The sequence below is a fragment of the Protopterus annectens genome, chromosome 6.part1 (genome assembly GCF_019279795.1).
Source record: "Protopterus annectens isolate FY-2018-M chromosome 6.part1, PAN1.0, whole genome shotgun sequence".
Lineage (NCBI taxonomy): Eukaryota > Metazoa > Chordata > Ceratodontiformes > Protopteridae > Protopterus > Protopterus annectens.
In genome coordinates, this window is record NC_056738.1 from 64540078 (window position 1) to 64565072 (window position 24995).

The 24995-nt window shown below is 36.7% G+C and overlaps 1 protein-coding gene across 1 annotated transcript in view; it reads left to right on the forward strand.

Annotated features, from left to right (window-relative positions):
• COL28A1 (collagen type XXVIII alpha 1 chain) overlaps positions 1–24995 on the forward strand; it is a 914882-nt gene that overhangs the window by 195665 nt on the left and 694222 nt on the right. Inside the window, exon 8 of the mRNA XM_044075485.1 lies at positions 24603–24629. Coding sequence (XP_043931420.1) covers positions 24603–24629 — 27 coding nt within the window. The remainder of the gene's footprint in view (positions 1–24602; positions 24630–24995) is intronic.

The window sequence follows — 24995 nt, forward strand, 5'->3', positions numbered from 1 at the left end:
GCATAGTACCCCTAATTTGGAAAAAGGCCTTTATCATACCCCTGCATAAAGGAGGCAACAATAACAATGTGACTAATTTCCGGCCCATTGCTATTCTGTCTCCCATCTCTAAACTCCTTGAAAAGTGTATCCAATTGCAACTCCTACCATATCTCATTGATAACCACCTACTAACTCCCACACAACATGGTTTCAGACCAGGCCACAATACTATGACAGCCCTCCTCTCCTTCCTGGAAACTGTAAACAAAGCCCGAGACTCAGGTCATACTGTTTCTTCCCTTTTTCTGGATCTCTCTAAGGCCTTCAACACTATCTCCCACAAACTTCTTCTATCTAAACTCTCTAAGCTTAACCTATCTCCTTCCTCTCTGAACTGGTTCTCTAGCTACTTATCCAACAGCTATCAAGCAGTAAAATGGAAAAAGGCAACCTCCTCATTCCTTAATACTCCAACTGGAGTTCCCCAAGGTTCCACATTGGGTCCCCACCTCTTTAATATATTTATTAATGACTTCCGCAACTCTATCCCTTTCTCTAATATCATCTAATATGCAGATGACTCTACCTTTATTTGCTCAGCCACTTCTATCCCCACACTTCTAAAGCTAACTCAAGATGCTTTTTCTTCCACTGAACAATGCATGGAAAAAAATCACTTAGCACTCAATGCTTCTAAAACCAAATTAATGGTATTTACTCCCTCTAAAGTCACCCCTTTCAGCAAAAAACACATTTTGTATTACTAGTCATAACAACACAACCCTGGAACTGGTATCAGAGTCCAAGCTACTTGGCATCCAAATTGACAATCAGCTTAAATTTAACTCCCACATACAACTAAATATAAAAAAAAAAACATCAAAAACTAGGCATGCTTTATCGAGAAAATCATTATCTTACACCCACCACTAAACTCACCCTCTCTACATCTTTTCTCATCCCCTCCCTCCTCTATGGTGCCCCACTCCTAACTAATCTACAATCCTCTCTGAAAACTCAACTATCTTGTTGCTGCAACAAAATTGCCAAGTTCACCACTAGCCATAAGTCTTCCACTCACCACTGTTCCTCTCTCCACAAACTAAAATGGCTAGAGCTACCCAATCAGCTTATCTATACCCAGCTCACTCTAGCACATAAGCTCATTCTCAACCCCTCACTCTGTCCCTCCCTTTCCTCTGCATTTAAAATGCACCTACCTGACAGAGTGCTAAGGTCTAACAACCAAAATCTTCTAGAAGTATACAAACCAGCTCGTCCCCCAGGCAAACACCTCCTATCCTTTAGTCTAGCATGACTCTGGAACTCCCTACCACCATCCATTCGTACTACCTCTAGCTACTCTATCTTCAAAAAAACTCTCCACTCATATCTAGTAACCCAATGGGAATGCTCCTGCTGCCACCCTACATAACTTACTCTGCAAACTTTCATCTTCTCTTCCCTTCAATAGCATTCTTCCTTTTCATATATTCTTGTAAATTAATATCTAAATGTATGTAATTCTTACCCACACCTCTCTCTGCAAGTTTACCACATGTATTATCGATCCTGTATATGTCTACTAATTATTCCCTTAATATTCTGTATTATCTGTTCATTTATCACTAACCTAGACTGTTTGTAATATTTGTCCTTGTCTAAATTTCTGTAGTATACTTTCAATCTATGACATATAGTAATGTTAATAGTTTTTGGTCCACTCTATTTTATAACACATGTAAGCTTATAATCTACATCATATAGTAACCTTGATTTGTTTATGGAGCTTTTCTCCCTAGGTCTAATTCCTGTTGTATATTTTCAATCTATGACATATAGTAATGTTAATAGTCTTTGGTCTGCTCTATTTTATAACTCATGTAAGCTTATAATCTACATCATATTGTAACCTTGATTTTTATGGAGCTTTTCTCCCCAGGACTCCATTGAAAATGGGTTCACTTTGGCCCAATGGACTATCCTGGTAAACCAACTGCAAATAAATAAATAAATAATTTTTTTACATCCATATATTCAATATTAATGCTTCTTAATTACAAAAAATACATTTTACCTGTAGTGAGAAACTAAAAATAACATAGTCCTTAAACATTCAATAGACCTGTTTTTTATCAAAAAGGTCCATAAATTGTAATGCTAGTTAATGCATTTCAAAATACATCTCAACAAAACTTTAATTTTATAGTTGAATAATAGCATACAAATCCATAGGAACAAAGCCTAAAGGCTTAACAGTTTAAATGTTATTTTTGTCCATCTGTTGTTCTGATACAAGTTAATGATTTATTTCTCTGTGAAAACTCTTGTTTTCTTTTTGTAATCTCCAGATGCCACAACACTTGTAAAAGTAAGTTTGGGGTTTTGTTACTGTGTGACTCTTTGGCTCACTCTCTCTCTCTCTCTTTCTCTCTCTCTCTCTGCTGCCTTCTTGCCTACATTTAACCTTCCACATCACCTGCATCATCATCATTGTCCAATCCCCTTTTCAGACCTGGGAAATTTCTGGTTGCACATCATTACTTTGTTCTGGAAACCCCTTTCCCATTAAATCACCACAGGATAAAGCATATTCATCCACTGTCTCCTCTAACATTATTAACATCAAAATGCCATCTTGGAATCCTCCTGACTGGCATGTAAAAATTTAACCATGTTGCCATTTTTTATTTCATTTGATGTTACTCCTTCCACATCATCTATGTCTGTCCTCTCCACCATGTTGGACTCTCCCACTGAAAAGAGCAGGGTAATTTCCCTGGTGTCCTCACTAAATTTCCCCCGGTCAGTCTAAATACCACCGCAGGTCTCCCTTTAAAAGAGATCACTAGCCTAATGGAGTAACACAGTCAAAAAAGCATAAATAATACAAACTTCTTTTCCAGCCCTTTAGCAACATCACTGATTCAATCACTCAAGTAGGCTAGACCCAGAACTAAGCCTTGTACACCACATGTAACTCTCCTACTTTCACTGTCTATCCCATTTACACCCATCCTTCTTTGTTATGTTGTCTAGACCAGTGTAATCCAAAGCACTGAACTGCATCTACCTCGGAGTTGGTTGGTTTGTAATCTTTTGTTTGAAACTGTGTCAAAGTCCTGAAAAAATGCTTGTTAGGTCAACTTTATAGAACATCCAAAGTGTATTTATACAAGTTATCTCCTAAAAGAATTATTTAGCATAAGTTTTCCATTTTGAATCTACAAGGCATGGATTCTGAAATGTGCACATTTGCTAAAATCCGCTTAGTGATTTATAATTTGTAACATCAATTTTCCAAAGCCTGAAGTTAAGTGAACTAGTCATTCACTGCCTCTCACTTGCACAGACCTTTGTGATGAGGAACAATGTCTGACTTCAACTCCTTTGGTGTTAGCCAATCATTCCATGATTTATTGAAAAGTAGTCAGAGATGTGATTGCTTCAATACAACCTTCTTTCAGAACTTTGTGGCAAATGTCAGCTACTCTCACTGCTTTGCTGACCTTAAACATTTATTCAGAGCTCTTTCACCTGGGAATGGACTTGTAACAAATTTTACATCTAGGTTAATTCTCATGCTTGACTTAATTGGCCTTCTCCTCCCCATCACCAGTCATTCCCCTTTTGTTAATGACACATAAGATAACAGAAATACTTGTTCATTATTATTCATTATTTTTGTCTTTTCTCTCATTATCTGCCCAACCTCTTTATTAATTTTAAGTATTTCTTCATTTGTTTTCCTTGCTTTCTAATAAAATGTAAAAACTTTCCTTACATTTCTGCCAGTCTGAAGTGCTTTCCTCAGTTTATTCATTTCTGTTGTGATTGTTTTCCTTACTTCCTTTTGTTTCTTTTGGTATTAATGCCGCTCTCCTTCTGTCATTGTATTTCCTTATAATGTCTGAGTGCTACCCTTTTCTTTTTAACCATTACTTCTACTACCTTTAATAGCCACAGAGTTTAATATTTTTTACAGCCTTTCCTTTTATAATTTTCTTCTGTGTAAAGGTTGTAGCTTCTGTAAATGGAACACTTTATTTTGCTGTATAATATTCCATTTCTTCTTGTAGACAGTTTCCTAATGTATTGTTTAGTAATTTTCCCATTTTGCTAAAGTCAGCCCCCTCAAAGCAAAACACACTTGAGTTGATATGGTATGAGCCTACAGACATATTAAATGAAACCATATTTTTTGATAAGCGCTTCTTCCAGATAGTTGCCAATATTCTTATCTGAAATCTTCTAGTTGTCCTTATTTGAAAATGACAGATCCAAGATTTTTAGTTTATAGTGACATTTTACACATACTGAGTGAGGGCTACTGTAAATCTGTTCCTATGTGCAGCTCCTTCCAAGTATTGAAGTTAGTTTCTGGCATAATTAAGTCGCCAGAAGTAATGCTTCAATTTTCTGCTATTTTAGGTATTCTGTCCAACACTGTGTTATCCTTTTCTTCCCTGTACATCTGTTGTTTTTGTGCTTTGATATTTTGCTCTAATTTATGTGAAAAGTACAGCCTATTCCACAATTTTACCCTTCCTGTCACCCATGAATAGTAAAATGGATGCCTTCCCTGCCATGTTTTGTAGTGGATATTTTGCCCTCCCAGTCATGGTTCTCAGTCTACCATGTATAGGTAACTATTACAGTATCTAGACAGTTAGTATTCCTTTCCAAATTAAGAAATCAGAGAGCTTCTTACACAAACTGGGAGCACCAGTAGTCACTGCCTTTCATGTTGTTATTCTTCTGTTTTAGCTCTGTCCCACTGTTTCAGTTGCTGGTTGTTGATTGCACATCTCTAATTTGTTTTCTAGCTTCACTGTCTTTATATGTACCTTTCAATTTGTTATACTTTTACAGACAAGAGTTGGGTTTCAGCTAATTGTATAGTTTGGGTAATTTAGATGCTTCAAAGAAAACTGCAGACTTGTCTCACACTTTGTGTAACTTTGGTAAAATAAAAGAAAACCACAAGTGATGATGGAGCACTATATCACACAAAATGAATTTTAATCCACTGGTTTAGTGCTTTCAGCCCAAGAATTAGGCCTTCATCAGAACTGATGAAGGCCTAATTCATGGAATCACCTTGGACATATGTAGAAACTGTGCCACCCATGAAACTCATGGTACCAGCCAAGCAGGTGCTCACTAACAAAGTCACCAGGTACCTCAACCCACGAGGAGGGCATCAAGTAACATATACAACATCCGATAGCAAATCACCCTGAAGCTTTGTCACCTACAGTTCATACAATATGCAAGGCTCCTTTTGATAGATTTTGTGTGGTTATTCTTTATGAAAGGACCACTAGCATCATCTGAGGAGAGAACATCACCTGAAGACAACAGCCGTTCTTACCTTGAAATGATTTTTCCTTTTATTTTTTAAGACCTATTTCAGCTGTTCTCTCATTTTCTTTCTCAGCACAGACAGGCCCCCACACACTGCATGCAGCTGAATTAACCTCCTGTACAAGGGCAAATTTAGTATATTGAAAGTTACACTAAACTGTGCCCTCAATAGGCAATCTTCTGCAATGTGCTTATAGTATGTTGTACTGCACCCTTTGTTTACCAAAGACTCTAACATTCTGTGATTGGTTTACTCATGTCCTCACTACTAGATGCTGTACCCGGGTATGCTCAGTCAGAAAGGTTAATTACTTGCTATGACTTTCAGTTCATTTATATTTGCCTTTTTGACATTCATCTCAACCATCATACAGTATTTATGCACAATGTCCAGCACTCACTGAGTTAGCACATTGAGCATCAGAGATGAATGTGCATTTTTATCTAACATATGGGATGCATAACTGTTCTGACCCCAAAATGGCAGATGCTCACTTATGCAATGGCCATAATCTTGTTGACCCCTTTGTCAACAAGTCTCTGATTCACAGACATAGACAAGAGGACAGATCTGATACTATGCATTCCAATGCTGTTGGAGGATAGACAATCGTCAGTTGGCATTGGTGAGAATCTGAGATAATGGAAAAATGATGTGGTTCACAAGTCAAATAGCAATCACTTGATTTGAGATCAGGCAATGTAATCCTGAAAATTTCTTATTCAATTTACTGCCATGTCTCCAATTATGTTTCTTAGTCAACAGTCAAATAACTGCATAGTTTATCTACCTCTTGTTGATTTTTCCTGAAAGTACTACTAGATCAGTACAAATATTTGCTAATTTTAAAAGGAATATACAAATCATGGGGACCCCTAAACAACATAACAGATTGTTTCCTGTATGTGGTTGCTACTTCTGTATTACTTTTTGCTTGGAGTTCCATGCTAATTATTAGGTGACTGCTAAGTAAGCTATTCATGTTGGGAAGGGCTGCCTCTCATCTTGTCACACTTACCATTCTGAGGATGTTGTCTCCGTTATCTTCTGTTCCTACAAACAAAATAGGACAATGCTCCATTTACTTGGTTTGTAGCAGCTATTAAAATGCTTTTATTAACTGCTGTCTGCATTTGCTTATTCCTAAATGTAAAGACGTTGTTGAAGGATCACTTTAAGAGCCTGATTTTGAACCTTGCAAAAATAAGGTTACGATCAAACAATTCCACAAATTAAAAATTGTGAATATAATTTTTCCAGGTAATAGCACCAATATCTCATAGGTACCAGGAAAACACACTAGCAGTATAGATGGCTTAAAAATCAGTGTAGTGTCACCCAGCCACCAAACCTTTAGGCCAGTTCAAAAGAACACCGTAAATGTCTTAATTATACTTTGCTTACCTTCCACACCTACACTGATCTGAAGGGAAGTGACCTGCCATTCTGTCTACTCTAACGCTGTTGGCCCCAACTTTAAATAACAGCTCTCTTTAGAATACAGAAATAATTTACTGGGTAAAAAAAATTGCCTAAATGAAGATGAAGACGTCACCTTAGGGAACTCCTGTAACATGAAGTAGCTGGTCTGGGTGTCAATGTTTGCAATACTATGCTCTAGGATGAGTGTATCAGAAGTTTTTAGCCAAAGGTCCAAAAATACTGAGATGAATTATTCAAATAACTGGGCACCCAACAGGTTAGGATCTGGTCCTTCTTCCCTACAGAGAAATCCTTTGGCTCACTAGTTGGAGTTAGAAAGCTTGGAAATTTTATAGATAGACTTAAGATGCAGATATTTCTTGAAATCATTCTAGAGTATTCATTTGTTAACCAGGTATATTAACTTTTACTAAGACCCTTTTCAGTCACAGCTCAAGTGAAAAGGAAGACAAAGCATAGAAGAATAACTAACACTAGGATACCTTTCGTGTGAGCTGTAGTAGTAGTAGTGTGACATTATTCAGATTGGGTAGACTTTCAGTGTCCAAAACCATGTAAGATATACTGTTTCAGAGTGTAATAGAACATATCATTTCAATATTCAATGACGCGGAGGATAAATATAATAAAGCACAGTAGGATGTTATGAAATCCGAATGACTAAACAGACAGATAAATTACTGGTTGAAACTGTTTGAGTATTACTATGTACCACAGACATGGAAGTTATGCCACAAGTAGAAAAGCAAAAAACATGCCATGAAATTACATTATTAGTAATAAAGTAAGGAAGATAGGAATGTGAGACGCATTACAAGGAGAATTGAACTGAATTATTGTATCATAAAAAACTCTCAGGCATGTTACTAGAATAATCTATTGAGCTCATAATAACAATACCCCCATTTTTCAGAACTACAGTTATTCATGAGAAAACTAGCTTTGTTGTACTTGTATAATCACAGTATTTATGAAAAGGTTAATACTGTCAACAACAAAGAGTTCACTAAGAATAATACACTTAATCCCCCTCCTCTTATAACCTTTAAAAAAACTTGTGAAAGAAAGATCATTGCATAATATGCTTGTGAACAATACCTCCTTGTGTATTATGAAATCAGATAAAAGTGGGGATATCGTTCTTATGAACTCAGTGGATTATTCTTGGTTTAATTCCTCCAAGTCTTTTGAGTTTCTAATATCATGATGGGAATAGATCCCATTCCTAAGTCAAAGTATGATTAAAGTTTGTGAAATTAGTATTGTTTCAGTCTTTGATGTTAGCCAAAAACTGCTCTTCGCAGCACCAACAATGTGCCCAGAATTAACTCCTTCTGTAATTTAGTAGGAGTTCCATGTATTGGTAGCATAGCTAAATGCGACCATAAATTCTTTTTTATGAGCTCCATTGCTCCTTCTACTATTGGAACAGTCTGGTTATCCTTCTTCCAAATTGCCCTCATTTCTGCCTGTAAATCGTAGTATTTTATGATTTTGTGTCTCTCTGCACATAAGACTGTAATCACTGGGTGTAGCAATTTCAAAGATCAATGCTACTGTTGTCCTCTTTACATGGACTACTTTATCTGGTTTTCTCACATCTATTTTTGAATTGTTGATAATGGGTGATCCCATGTGATATAAACTCCAACATTCTTTGTAATGCTTTGTGGCACTTGTTTCCAATGCTTCTCAGCTGCTTCATTATTGTAATATTTGCATAATTGTCAATGCAATGGTCTTGTCACATTATTATGACTTTCAGTATACAGGTCATCTGCCATTAGTATATCTCACCTAGCAACACGATGCATGACTGTTTCCAGTTCTGGTTTACAGAACCTGCATTTGTCTGTTTCTCTGACATCTTCAGTGGACTTTGCAAGCCAAAGTGTATGTAGTCCACTATCCTGGGCCACCAATATTAACTTTTCATCTTTTGGTTTAAATTCACCTCTCCTTAACCATTCCTATGTCAGATACTGATTGACATGAGGTTGTTCCTAGAGTTTTCTATACTTACAACTGTATTTATGCCTTTTTCACATTTCTTACCATCTCATCTGATCCATCACCTTATAGTCTTTCTTTTGTGTTTTGGCACATTCAGTTGCTGCCTGATTTTTGTCTGCTTCTGGTTTGATTTCCTTTCCCACTTGTCAGTGATATGCTTCTGCTAGACTAAGCAGGGATGTCATCTTAGTCTTGTTCGTGTTTTAAACTTTCACTTTGTTTGGATCTTGTGAAGTCAGCAGATATGTATGCAGCCCTATGACTGCAGATCTATATGTGTAATTAATTTCAAGCAGGCCCATACCTCCTTGAGAACAGGGAATATATAATCTTGGTGTACACTGATTATTATACATATCATTTCATAAGCATGAACCATTTTTTCTTGTTTTCCTGTCCAACTGATCTAATACCTTTTGGGACTAGTCAAACTGATTTATAGCTTGGACTTTGTTGCTATATGTCACAGCTATTTCTCATTATTAATTTTAGTCTTCTAAAATATTCCTTACTAAGTTTTGTTCACATTTGTTCGTGTTTTATTGTCAGTCCTTCACTAGTAACCAAAATGTATACATTCCCTTCTGCTCAAGTTCCTTTATATCACATTCCTGTCTCACACTAATATTTTCTTGGTGCTGCAGCTTTAAAGGTTGTTTTTGCACATTTATCAAGACCAAATGACATTCTTATATAATCTGAGAAAGTTTTGACCACTTACAGTTGTGCTTTCAGTTTCATCATCTGATGACCTATACAGTTTTAAATCATCCACAAAAAGAAGATGAAAAGTCTTTACACTTTGTTGTTTTCTGTAAGCCAAATTGTAACCATGGCCTAATCTGTTAAGTAGGCTGCTTAATGGGTTCAGGGCAAGAGAAAAGTGCAGCATTGACAAAAATTGACCCTGGAATATCTCCCTTTGAATTTTTATCCTTGGGATAATAATTTGTCCTTTATCATGGCTTAGCTGCAGAGTGGTTTGCCACTGTTTAATGGTCACTGTAATGTAAATGGATCAATGTAGGGTGTATCTTATACAGCTGTAAGCACTCCTTTATCCATGAATGTGGGATGTTGTCAAATACTTTTTTCTAATCTATCCATGCCATACTTAGATTTTCCCCTTTTTACAACTCATTATGATTTTATTCAATAACAAATGATCCTTTGTTCCATATGACTTTCTCTTATTACCCTTTTGCTCTATTGCCATGATTGAGTTTTTGTCTAAATGATTATAAACTCTATCAGCATCAGTTCCAGTATATAATGTATACATTGTCAAAAGGCAAGTTACTGGTCTATAGTTTTTAGGATAGCTTGTAGATTCCCTCTTAAAGAGGAGCATACTTTTCCTATTGCTAATCTGGTTGGTGCCTGTTCAGGAATGCACATATAAATAGTTCTCACTTAAGGCTAAATATTCCTGTAAAGATGTTAATACTTTTAGGCAGAAGTTAGGTACTGCATCTGGGCCTAGGGTTTTCCATTTAGGAGGTTTTCTTAATTTTGTTTCATTTTCTCTGGCCATTACTTCATCCCATTTCATATCCTGTACATTTGAACTTCTTACTGTTTCTTTTACTTCTATCCATTCAGCATAATGTATTGGTCTGAGAAGCTTTTTGAAAGAATTGGAAATATTTTTATTAGAATACAGTATTGATAATACTAGTCAAGTTAATCAGGGTACTAAACAGTGTGGCATGTGTAAATATTGTCATACATTATCCATCTTTATTATGTTCCACAGGGTCTTCAAAGATATTTCTTCCAAAAGTGTCTGTTTCTTCCTTTTGGTGATATTTCTCTTCCTTTTGGCCTGTTTCCCAATTCTCTGTAAAACGTTTTTGGGTCATTAATGAATTATTTATTCTGTACTCTTCCTTTATGTTTATCTGTATATATTCTAAGTTTTTTTCTGCCTGTGCTGATATCTTCATTTTATTATCTGCAATAGTGTACAAAAGATCCTGGTCTTTTTTGATACTGTGCATTGCTTTTATCGCATCTATCTTTCTAAGTATTTTTGTTGATCTGTTCCCTCTTCTGTACTCTATAACAGTGACACGTCTTGGCTTAATTGCTTTATAGTTTTCTCTGTTCAATAATGGCATTTGATTTCTCCCCTTCCTTTCCCTTATTGCCCTGTGTTCTTGAGGTAAGACTTTGTTATTAATTTAGCTGCAAGTAATATATCTTATTTACCTCTGTTATATCACATGGATTTCTGTGAATAGCCTTGATTACTGTGTTCATTTGTTTTATCAAACCTCTAACATTTTCCATCTTAATGACTTTCTGTAATATTTGTAATCAAATCTCAATAAATACATAAATAAGCACATTTCTTTTATTGCTTTTAATATGTCTATCCATCTCTATTAAATCAAGCAACTCTTCCCTTAGATCATTTTCTTCTAAGCTAAGGGCATATTCTTTGTTCTCTGTTTTCTGTGGGCATTCTACAGAAAGTTCCAGAACATATTCCTAGAGTGTGTAATCCTGTGTTATCTTTTGATTTTCCATATTGGAACTCACTGGCCTATCACACCACAACATTGACTGCATCAGAGTTGCCACCATTTCTTGCTCCTTCCCTTGATGTGCAACTCCAACTGAACTTTTGTACTGGCTTCCTGATGGAGGCTCCAAAGTATCTTCATGTGGCAACTGATCAGATGCTTCCTGTTTCACTGGTTTCTCCTTAATTTGGGAACTGATTGTTCTGTCATGCTGTGATGTTACCAGAGTTGGAATTTTTACAATAAATTCTTCACTTTGCAGGTAATCTATAACTTTGTTTTCTATTTCTTTAACATCTCCATTACTAATCCTCTTCGATTTTCCCCTTTGTTTTCTTATTTTTTTGTATTGCAAAATTTTCCATATCCAGATGTCTTTGCCAGTATTTCTCTTCATATATCTTTGATGCTGCTTTTTGTATTTATTAGTTTTACTTTCTCCTTTGCAAAAATATTGCACCATATTAAATTGCTTCTTACTTTGTGGACTCATTGTTGCATCATGCTGTGACATAACCTGTGTTAGACTTTCTACATTATACACTTAAATGTGTTCATTACCTTGATTGCCTGTTCACAGTAGAAAAGTCCATGACTGTAATCAGCAAATTGTTAACATGCCAAATTGTTTCACTTTGTCTCGTTTCTATCTTTGGGACATTCTTGCTCACTTTTCTTTTCAATTTCTGTATTTATATTTAAACATATAAATTATAAAGAGTCATGTGATTAAAATATACTCCCATCTCACCCCTTTACTGACTCTGACTCTTTTGGGTTATAATACCCTTTTCCAGACCTTAACCTGTGCCATATGCCATTGTACAAGGTCAAAATGATGCAGATCAGTTTTAGTGTGAAGCCTTTCTTCTTTCATTAATTATAAGATTCCTTCCATTACCATTATCAGGTGTGACTTCCAAATTCATGGATATTACCCATAATCTTTGCACTCTAACACTGGCATACTTTTATCTTGACATAGGAAAACAAACACACACACACACACACACACACACACACACACACACACACACACACACACACACACACACACACACACACACACACACACACACACACACACACACTCACACGTATAAATAAAAGAAAGAAATAATTCATTAAGCAGTATTTGAAGATAAGAAGTGCTAGAAACTGAGTGGCATGGGAGTAGAGAATTAGTATTCAGTGAAAAGGAAATGCATTTTTTCACTGGCAGCTTTTGCTTTAGTCATCATGAAGTGTATGGATATCCTACAGACTCTTATATTTTAGTGTAGTGGAACAGATTACACTGCTGTAGTATGTAAAGTTTTGAAGGCGTCTAGCTAAACTGAAGTAGGGACCTAAGAGATAACTATGTTGTAGAAATCTGTAGAGCAAAGGAAAAAAGTAAGAGATGCTTTAAAGTTCAAACCCAACTGCCTGATGTTTCACTGTATTCATTTACAGTTGTTTCAAAGAGCACCAATTCTGGAGCAGGTAGAATCCACGTTAAGGAGGATACTGAATGGAATATATGGAATCACAAATACTGAGGCTCATAAGGGTCTTCAGTTAAATGTATTTTATAGGCTTGTGGAAGCAAAGAAGGAAAATAATTAACAAAGAGAAAAAAAGTAAATGTGACCAGAAGCTGTTGGAGGGCTCATTATGAAAGAATTCCAACTCAGGAGCAAGTAGTTTTTTTTCTCAAACTATTTTATTGATATTAATATACACATAACTTTAAAAACATGAGAGTAAAAACAAATTCCCTAAGGAAATGCAGTCTGAAATACAGGCAATACCTATGTATAGTATTTACCTAATAACAAAATTGTAGTATAATATTAAAGCAAAATTATAAAAAAACACAAAATAGAATACGTTGTACCATAGTTTTGAAGATGTGACAATTTACACAGCTAAACTATAAAGAGGTTTCTTTATAAAATCAAACAAACTGGCTAAGGATCTGAGCCAATATACAAACCAAGACAAATCTCCATGAATCTAGTTGTTTACACTCTGAAATAAAAGTCAGAAATTATGCTAAATGGAGAAGTTATTTTTTATGTGTTAGTTGATATGCTTTAAAATACTTTATAGCTATTTTAGAAAAGCTCAGATTTGACTCAGGCTTAACTGAACAAGACTCTTATAAAGTAGAGGGAGGAGTTTTCTACAAAACCAAAGATTTTAAGTTAGCTAAGAAGAAAGGATTATATAACTGATGATCAAATGTCTTCTAAGAGACTGTAAGGAATGCATCTTTACTTGGCCAAGGCTTATACTGCAGTAGAATGTAACAGCAACCATATGCATGGTAGATGTATTGCTAAAGGCCTGTAAGGAAAGTACATTGGACATGAGAAAGAAAGACATATTCACAGGTCTGACACTAAATATGTCTTTCTAGCATATTAACAATAAAGGAATGGATAGAGATGGTTCTTGCTCATTCCAAATGATTTGATGACCTGACTTTGGGAAGGTAGTGTGTTTCTACAAAGCAATAGTAGAAGAGGTAACAAATATGTTAAATATAAAACAAACATTTTTGTTATAACATCACTGATCATTTAGAGAAATAAAGGGCTGCAGCCAAGCCAATGGGAGGAGGACTTATTATCTGACAGAGGAAGTAAAATAGTCATTTAACTTCATGGTTAGAAATAATGACAAGTGAAATGGGAGGAAAGGAGGGAACCAAACAAAAGAGTGAAGAGAGGAGTATTGAGGTAATGTACAACACTGAAGGAGGGATAAGGCATAGTTGTAGGAGACTGGGCAAAGACAAGCAGAATAAAACATGCAGAAGCATCACAGAAAGCTCTTTATAGTTAACAAAAGAGATGGGGAGAGTGGCATGAGTTAATAGTTTGATAGCACTGTCTTTTAACTCCATATACTCCTAGTTTGATCGGTACTGTTTCACCATTCAGTAAATTGCCCTTTCAGTTTCTTCTAGCTTGAGCGACTACTAGAAAATATGTTAATGCCAGAAAATGTATTTTTTTTCTTCCTCAGTTTGAGAATAACAGAAACTGGTCAGAGCCAGCAGTATGTGATCTAAATTTGAGATCAGGCAGGGGACAAAAGGCACCCTTGTGCAGAGATAAGAAGTTATACCTTCTGTTTGTTCTATGAAGTTTCTGGTGGTAGTTGAATAGAGTCCTGGGCAAAAAAAAAATAAAAATCCTTTCCACCTTTCTGTTTCTCTTCTAACATTTTAAATCTTGAAGATTTCCTGAATGGATTTTCCAATATTCTCTAATACCAAAACCTGTCCCTCATATTTTGCTTTCACAACCAGTCATTCTGACCCCATTTTGACCCCCTTCCTCTTTAAGACCACCTACCTTAAATGAGTTGATAAATAACATTAACAACCTTCTAGACTTTATTAAACCAGGATCCGATGTGCTATATCATTAGATTCTTAACTTATAAAACAAATATGTAAATAGACATCTTTGTTTAGTTTTTTAGACAGCCTCCCTTAAAGAGTATCCTTTTTCTTTATGGAAATCTGATTTTGGTGGTGCTGATTCCTAAATACACTTCTCCACATTCAAATGATTACATATCCATCTTCTATCTTCTGTTGTCAGATTACTAGAAAAACTTCTTTATCAAAGTAGATAAGACGTCTTTTCCCGACACTAATATGTCTTTACTCTGAACCAAAGTACAAACCATTCTTTCCCACTGACTCCATTTTAACCACAACAATGGCTGTATCACAAATGATGACTGGCCTTAATAAGGTCTTCAGCATTTCCAGGGACAGTTTTCTCATAGAATCCCTGTCATCTGTGGACTCCTTCCCTGAAATTTTGTCTTGGTTCAGATCCATTCATCCATCCATCCTCAACTCATTTTCCCATTTTGCACATGGAGCTTATATTTCAAATAGTTCCTTTCAGGTAAAATTAGTTTATGCTTTGTTTTCACAAGCCATTATTACCTCTGCTGTTCCCTATGATTCAGTTCTAGGCAGTTTACTATTTACAGTTCACTATTTATTAGCTATCATCCTTTCAGTATTTCCTGCTCCCACATTAATGTCTATGCTGATGGTCTTGTTCTGTTTTGATCTTGTGTTGCCATCAATCTGTTTAGAGAGTACTAATTTCCAGCTTTAATTAGCTTCTTTGTTGATAAAATAAATATGAAGCAATTGTACCTGATCTAGAATAAAACCCACATTGTTTTGAGTGCTTCTGCTTGAGTAAGGTTTATTCCCATAGCAACATTTTGTTCTCCAAACATGTCAAATATATTGTTCTGGTCCACTCTTTCAGTGCATAAGCATCCACCTTGAGTCATCCTTAGCTATTTTTTATACTTTGATTAACTGAAAAACAAAATGAATGAAACCCTTTAATGGCTGCTGCAAGCTTTACATATTACACACATCTGATGCAAGAGGCACTATTGGTAAGGATATTATTCTACAAGACCTTGGAAGAAAGCACAATAAAGCTTACGGACAGGACAACCTTGAAAAGTGTTGTATCCGTTGGTCCAACAGTATAATCCACAGAAAACTCAATAGACAATGAAAACGCCAATGTACAAAGCTTGTCAGCCATTGTAACAGTTTAATCCAAGCATTCGATCCACAGAAAAAACATTGATATCACACTAACGCTCAATATACAAGTACGTTTACGTTTCAAAAACATCCTCAGATGTGGGCTGGTATCTACACCAGTGCATTTATATACACCAATTAACATTTAAAACCACCAGTCTCATGCTGCATAGTAAATGAGACATAATTTAATATTATGTCATGAGTCATTTAAAACACAGTAAATGCACTGGTGTAGATACCAGCCCACATCTGAGGAAATTTTTGAAACGAAAATGTACTTGTATATTGAGCGTTAGTGTGATATCAATGTTTTTTCTGAGGAGCGAATGCTTGGATTAAACTGTTACAATGGCTGACAAGCTTTGTACATTGGCATTTTTATTGTCTATTGAGTTTTCTGTGGATTATACTGTTGGACCAACGGATACAACACTTGACAAGGTTGTCCTGTCCGTAAGCTTTATTGTGCTTTCTTCCAAGGTCTTGGCATTTGTTTGCCAGTCATTTGTTTGACCCTACGGCAGTTTTTGGTGATTTATTATTCTACAAGCTCACCTTGAATATGGGCTCCCTTTACTGCCTGTGTTTCCAGCATAAATCAACAGGTTCCTCAGTACTCCTAGTTGTCCCCCAAATTTGTGGAGAATCAAATGGCTTCCAGTTACAGAACCCACACATCGCCTACTCCTATTTCTAATGTTTAAAATTCTTATCACTGGACCTTTACTAAAGCTAATCCTAGACTAGACAAGAACAATATATACCCTGCCTTCTAAACTTCCTTTTCATTTGAGCTGTAATGTTGCAGAAAGTCATCATTTCCTTCAGGTGCATCAATCATGGCTTTTTTTGGATTTCAAGGTATTTGTATGCAAAGTTTTTGACTGAAAGACAGGATTTCTTACAATTACTTTTCCTATCCATGTTCTGTGACTTTTCTTCATCACTATATTGTCTATTGAGTTGTCATGCCCTCCTTCACCTCCTTCCATTAGGATTGCTTAAACTATATTTTCTAGTCTTATTATTCTAATTTGTCTTTTCAGACAGTTTCCATTTTCTGGTAATATTCATTTTGAATATAGCAGTGTAACATATCTGAACCTCTTCTTTCACAAACATTGCTTTGTTGTTGTCATACTTTGTATCATGGTAGTCATAGGCAATACAAGGCAACTGAGTCTTGTGACCATTTACGCCTTGTCATTACCCACCCTTAGACTGTACCTCCTTTTAAAGGGACCATTCAAGCCAAGGGTGAATTTGTGAATATCCATCCAGTTATCCAGTTCTTCTGTGAAGGAAGATAATGTAATATACTGCTTGATTTACAGGAGGAATCTTTTCCAGAGGTGAGGAAGGTACTGCAAAATGAACTTACCTCTACACTATGTTTTATTTATTTGCTGATGACAATTGTAATTCCTGAGTCTGGTATTTGCAGGACTATTTGATTTGTAGATATACAACAGATCCAGGACAACTATGTCCCTAATGGGCACAGAAGACAAGGCATGCACCAGCCCTTAGAAATCTGTAAGATACTGACTAAAGAGACAGTGCTTCCAGCCTTTTTGGTAGCTTAGAGTTTTTAAGCCAGTTATATTTACAGTTAGGAACCTCTATAGTTTGTTTAATATGTCTAATGAGGTACATCTCAGAGCAGGCATTGGGTTCAATAACTGGCCTAATCAATGCCGAATATCATGGAACAATGACACCTTTAAATATGGGTGATATTTCTTTGGCAATTATCTGTGTTAAGTTGAAGGACTTTCTGACTACTGCTGTTACATGATGATCAAAGTTGATGGAATTATAAACATTCTCACTTAGGAGAGGAGTGTTTCTCTATGTTGTATGCTTGGAGGAAGGGTCCTTTACCAAATGTGATAATATTGTAATTTTTAGAATTTAATGTGAGTGTACCAGATACTTACAATTAAGTTCTTGCTGAAGGTCTTTGGCATCAGAGAGGGACCTGATGATGATTTCCAGCTTACATCTTCTGCAGACTTGGTTAGCTGGATGTCTTGTCTCATGATCTTAAGATCAGAAACTTAAATGCGGGACAAAAGAGATCCTAGCACTGATTCCTGTGGGACACCACAGGTCACCTTCATGCTGTCAGATGAGGCACCTGCTACCTGTACCATGTAGATTTTCTCTTTAAGCCAGTTTGCCATCCATCTTGCTGCATTACATATTTTAGTAATGCATTAAGCTCACTAAATATGCTATCATGGGGGATGGTGTCAAAATGCCCCAGTTAAGTCTAGGTATGCTGTGTTCACAACATGACCATAGATGATAGCTGGTATTACCCTTTAAAAGAAGTTAACTAGATTCATTAGACAGGATAATTGTTTTTGTCTGTCCTTTTCATGTTGGACTCCTAGAGAGTGGTTGAAATCAGTTCTTAAAATATCACTCCATTACCCCAGTAAACTGCTGAGCATGCATATATAAATTATGTGTGTGCCATCATTTGAACTGTGGAGGTGTTGTAAACTGGAAGCTGCCATGATAGCTAGATGGCTATTGCTTTTATATGCTTCTATCAAGGTCTATATATTTTAGGTCACACATTTTAGGAGGGTCAAAAGCTAATGTGATATCTGGTTGTTTTATAAAGATATATCAACACATTTAAGTGGTATCCAACTTTTGAATACTTATAAATGGGTGAAGCTTGCCTTGCTCTAAGGGCTGCTGTTTTATTTGTATTTGACTTGTAGCCTGCCTTCTTTCCATGTCTTTCTAGGACAGAGTTTATTAAATGGTGAGGACTGCCTTCCTGAATAAGTCCAGGTCTGTTTCAGAGGGCTCATGCAAGTCTGAAAATGTTGTCTATTTAAAACTTTAATTATTTGGTATTGTTGTGCGGAATCAGGCTAAATGCAAAATGATAATAGACAATGAATCTGAGTATTATTTCTCTGCATGTTTTACCTCCCCACCTCTCAACCATCATCCCTCCTGTGAGACTCCACCCATTCATTCCCTCTCAGTGACAGATGACCACTGGCTTGAGTGACAGCTAACTGGAGAGAATCATCATCCAGGTAGGCATGAAAGCTGTTTCTGCAATGGCCATTCAGGAGCCATCAGCCACCCTTCAGCAAAGCCCCATCACAGACCATTCTGTCCCTGCCTTTGTCCATCACTACTGCCACCCCTCCTGACTTGTCTTATGGTGGGTCTGGAAGCCTTTGTTTATACAAATAATCAGACATTTCTGTTCTGCTCTAATCCCACATCCAGATAGGTGATGTGAGCACCTGCATCAGTGCATGGGCATACTGTGCATTCCCATGTACATGTGTTACCACACGTGCATCGAGGCAACCATCGTTCAGCACTACCAGCCTTATGTCCAGGGCATGGCTGTGTTTGGTGCCGTGCAAGCTTCTCCTTGCATGGTGGTGATCAGCAAAGTGTCATCACCTCTCCTCCCCCAGAGAGGGTGGGCAGATGTTGTTCACTTACTGCCATGCCCCCTGACTGGCATTTACAGCATCCAAACTGCTAACTGAACTCAAGTCTATTTGGAGCATAATCACATCTTTATTCCTGTACACTACAGAGCCAAGCAATGAATGGGAGTATTTGATAACAAATTAGTAATAAAATAATAAAGCACTTACTAAATACGGGGTTATTTCAACTTTGTGTTATAATGGAACAGTGATCTTTTCTGTAAGGGGTAGCCCATATAATTTTTCAAAGACTAGGGCAGGCTCAAGGGAATTTCTCTCATTTAAGGGAAGTTTGGCACAACAAACTTCAAGCATGCACTTATGGTCTAGAACAACAGTGTGCAGGCTAACTGTGGTCTGCAGGTCATTAAATATAGGAGGATATACAGCACTGCCTTATGCTTTCTACTTCATGTGATTTACTCCTACAGTCTGACTCTACTGTCTGATTTCCTCTGCTAAGACTATAGTATGTACCTTGTTTTCTCTCTTTCTCTCTCTTGTTCCTGTTTATGCACCACATGGTACATCGGGCAATGAGCACCTTTCAGCGCTCATGGTTTCTGTAGCAATTATGGGTTTTACAGGTTCAGGTTGCTAACCCAAGGCCCAGCCCTCCTTGGAGGGTGCACCACACACACTTTCACACACACACTCACATATAGGGCCAATTTAGAGTGTCCAATCCACCAACTGCATGTCTTTGGAATGTGGGAGGAAATCAAAGCACCCAGAGAAAACCCACATGAATGCAGGGAGAACATGCAGACTCCACACAGGAGCCACCCCCACTAAGAATCAAAATGGAAAACCTCTTGCTGTGAGGCAGCAACGCTAACCTCTGCACCACTGTGCTGCCCTATATGCCTTGTTCCCTAGGAAGGTTAAAATAGTCAAAGATCCTCCTCCTATTTTAATGTGGCTATATTTTCTTGATAAAGACTGTATAATATTTGTGAAGCATTAGGGGACAAGCACTTCTTCAATGTTTGTGTTAGGAAGCACCTCTCTCCTTGCTAAAGGCCTTCTTGGGATTAAGACTCAGAACTTGCAGCAAGCGATGTGTTAGTCTAGCTTTCTCTTTCAAATGGGTCCCCTTTAATATTGACTTGTGTTTTCTTCTCCATAAGACCATAATATTCACAAATAACTTGCAGTCTACATTTAAAACTGATAATGGCTAGTAACAGTGACACAAACGTTCTCCAGGAAGGGCTGATACAGACAAACAACTGGTGTTAGAGCCATGGACTAAAACTAAATGTCAAGAAATGGATAATAGTATCCTTTGGGAAGTCATCCATCCCTGATAACTATCATATTGATAACACACCCCTAAGAGCTGACCCAATAGTCAGGGACATGGGGACACACATAGAAAGTAATCTAGCCTTTGACCATCATATGCATACAGTAGTGAGGAAATAATTCTATGTTGTGCAATTTATAAACAAAGGTATGGCATCTAGGTCCAATGAAATCATTGTTGCTCTGTATTTGACATTCATCAGAGCTTTCATTAAGCACAATGCTCCCTTTGGTATGCATCTAACTAGGCATATCTAGCAATTGGAATGCCCACTGTAATTTCTCACTAAAATAGTACTGGACATAAGTAACATGTCCTTTGCAGGCACCTCAAGGCCCTGTCCTTGTATTCTATCTTCCATAGTCTGTGGAGGGGAGATCTTTGCCTGGCATACAATGCATTATCAGACCCCACTCTGATGGATCTCCTACATATCAGGAAAAAAAAAAACACCAGAATTACCCATTCCAAAGAGTTAAACCTTGCGTGTGATATAGATAGGCCCTGCTGAAAAGACAGGTACGTATCCCAGAAACTATCCCATCTCTGGAACAGGCTCCCCATCCATGTGAAGAAGAGTTCCTCCCTAACTAAATTCAAGTGAGAATTTTATGGAGAACAGGAAATACATCTCTGGTTTAACAACTAGGTCTGTAATGAACACAGACAGCCTTTACATGGTCCATCTCCTATGCCCCTGCTTACACTTATCAAGGTTATGAGAAGTTGTTAGAGATTTGGGACGTATGGCTAGGCTTACAAAGGCCTTTGTGGTCATTAGCCTAGTAAACACCTATAAATCTATGAACAGGTTAACTGTAGTCACTCTCTGCCTGGTTTTAACATCACTGATGTAGATGTCTCTCTCCAGGATGGAGGAAGGTTGCTCAGGGCTAGCCCTAAGTTCACAGCATTATAAAATGGTGCCTTCAGTGAATCTCCTATTTCAGCTTCTAGTTCCTTCAGGTACCCATTGAGGCTGAAGTGTCCTGCATTTTTGCTTATTTTCATGCTTCATTTCCATTGGTAAATACCAGGATATCAGTCAGCAGACTATTTGAACCCTAGCCAATAATGGGAGGTCAGCATCAAATCTTGCGCCTTGTATTTGTGAGGTGAGGTCCTTGCTGCAGTGGGAATTATAAAGATTGCTTTCTGCCCTAAGTCGTACTGGAAGGAGGAAAATGTGATTACCTCATGATCTTAGTGTCCTTGGTTACACTACTAATAAAAGTCTGTGGATGTTACTAAGCATGTAGTCCAGGAGACCATTATGAAGTCTAGCCCAAATTCCCAGTTGTCCTACAGTACGTCTGGTTAAGTGACTTGCTCAAAGGTCACACTGTAGGCAAATGATGGTGGAAAGATTGAAACCCTGTACTCTTAACAAAGAAAGCCTCTCATTAACAAGCCAGAGATTTAGTCCTGTGTACTAACTGCCAGAATAGAGCTCCTTAAATGTGTTCTGCTGTACTAGAACTAATAAAAACTACCATTTTAAAAGGTTCCTACAGAGCTTGTCTCTTTTGTACTTCCTCTGTAAATGTCATACCTGTTCAAAAAGCAATGACTGTTTCACGCAGGAATGATTGTTTTTTTTTTATTTTTATTTATTTATTATTCTGATAAGGTAAATTGCCAGACCACTAGGACCCCTTTTCAGCCATGACCTACTTGCAGTAAGTGAAAAGACTTTGGTATAGATAATTTAAGAGTAGAAACAACCACAAATATGTCTAAGCAACTATTCTTGGGCATAAATATAATAAAGCTTATGTGTAAGAGTGAATAACACAGAGAAATTGCACTAATACCTAATATTTTTCTGGCAGTTACTGTAGAAGGTGAAGGCTCTAAGCTGTTAATGGGCTGCTTCCTGTAGTCCTGGATACAGGGATTGATTCTTCCATTGCCTACTGTATGACTCTAAACAAGTCGATTCAACAGATACTGCTCCTGGGTCATCCCTGAAAAAGGATGGAATACAAAAAAAATATCAGCATTACAGAGCAGTCTGGTTAACAAATGGATACAAAAAAATTAAAAATATCACCATCACATCGCACCCTGAGGTTAAACATGTAGACACTTTTTAGGAGATTAATATGTACAATAGAAGAAAGGAGTCATTTATCAAACAGTAGAGTCTGAAAGTCAGTAAGGTCACCATTTGGGAAAGACTGAGGGTGTTGAGGGTGGAAAGGGGCAGCATGGAACTTCAACAGCTATTAAATGTGCAGAGTGGAACAGCAAAATCAGCAGTAACGCACAAAAAGCCAAGGACACAATGAAACAGAAGAGAAACAAGAAAAAACAGATTGTTTAAGACATTAAAAATGTGTTTGCACAAGAGAAAGGGGGTTCGTCAAGACTGAATATTGCATCAACTAATATCAATGTTTTAATAGTAGATTTTGTAGTATATTAAAATCCCAATTATCACAGATGGCTTCTTAGAGGCAGATTGTTGATTGATTGATTTGTTCATTGTGTTAAATGAATAGGTAAGCTAATCCAAAGATTGCTATGACCTGAACCACTTAAGCTGACACAAACAGGTTAATACAACAGAATAAGTGCAGTAAAAAGAACTGTCACTATGGCAACAGACTGATAATACAGATCGTACAATATTTACAGAAAAATTATGAAATTAAGTAATATTTATCAGTCAAGCAAAGTACACAGTGCAGGCTTACAATGAGAAATGCAACAGCTAAATTTCTAAATGTTGGCTTAGTAAATGTTAGAATGAGTAGAAATGTAAATAATAGTCAGAGAAGAAAAAATAAAATTAAATGTATATAATACAATAGCATGCAAAGTAATTATAGGTGCATCTCTAATGCACATAAGAAGTGATAGCTGATATAAGTCATGTACCTGTGGAAGTAATCTAAAGCAGATGCATTGTGTTTCAACATGTACTTAATTCTTAACTAGTTAAAGTTAATAATACTGCATAAGAGTTTTTTCCCAGTGGTTGTGTCACAGTGGAGTTAGCTTATTAAAGTAAGGAAGTACAGAAAGGATTCCTTGTCTGGAAAAAATGCTGCTATACTGTTTTATTTAGGTTGGTCTTTTAGCCAGTTTGTGCAATAATTTATTTTGTGTTTAATAATATTTGTGGTTTTCATGTGTAATGTGTAATGTTGCTTGTCCCATTTAGTGGTTTTGTGTACTGTAACCTCAATATCCTGACATGAATCAAAGTACATGATTCATGAGCTTTTGTGTACTGCAGCCTCAATATCCTAACATGAATCAATGTACACGATTCATGAGCTTTTGTGTACTGCAGCCTCAGTATCCTGACATGAATCAATGTACATGTTTCATGAGCTTTTGTGTACTGCAGCCTCAATATCCTGACATGAATCAATGTACATGATTCCTGAGCTTTTGTGTACTGCAGCCTCAATATCCTGACATGAATCAATGTACATGATTCCTGAGCTTTTCTGTACTGCAGCCTCAGTATCTTGACATGAATTAATGTACCTTATTTATGAGCTTTTGTGTACTGCAGCCTCAATATCCTGACATGAATCAATGCATGTTTCGTGAGCTTTTCTGTACTGCAGCCTCAATATCCTGACATGAATCAATGTACATGATTCCTGAGCTTTTGTGTACTGCAGCCTCAATATCCTGGCATGAATCAATGTACATGATTCATGAGCTGTGGGCTGTGTCTGGGCTAATTTCTTTTAAATTGTATATGTGTACTTAAATTATATTTAAATGTACTGGTAAGAGACCTTCAAATGAATTTGTTAGGACCTAAAGATGGCATTTTCTCTCAATCTGCTTCCAAAATATATTCATTTGTATTTTTTATTTCTGTTTAACTGGATAATTGTTTGAATTTTACCTTTCTTTTTCATTTCAGGGAAAACCTGGATACAAAGGAGAAAGGGTATGTAATTTCTGGTGGTGCTATTGTTTTACTTAAGGTATTTTTCATACTACATAATCTTAGCTAATAACCACTTAGAAATATGGGACTTCTTACTTTCAGAATACTTGCTATATACTGTAAGAGTTTTATGTGAAAATGTTAATTTTTGTCAGTGTTATGATTGTAGAGTTTGTGTGTGTGTGTGTGTGTGTGTGTGTGGGGCAAAGATCACTTTATCAAAAAACATCGATAGGCAGTCTCTTAACCTCCATTACCTTCAAAGCTTTTTATATGAAATCTGCAGTGACTCCCTATGAACTCTTGGCTCTCACATTAGCTTACCGAGCCACCATAAGACATGGTGAAGATTTTGCAGATCAAAAT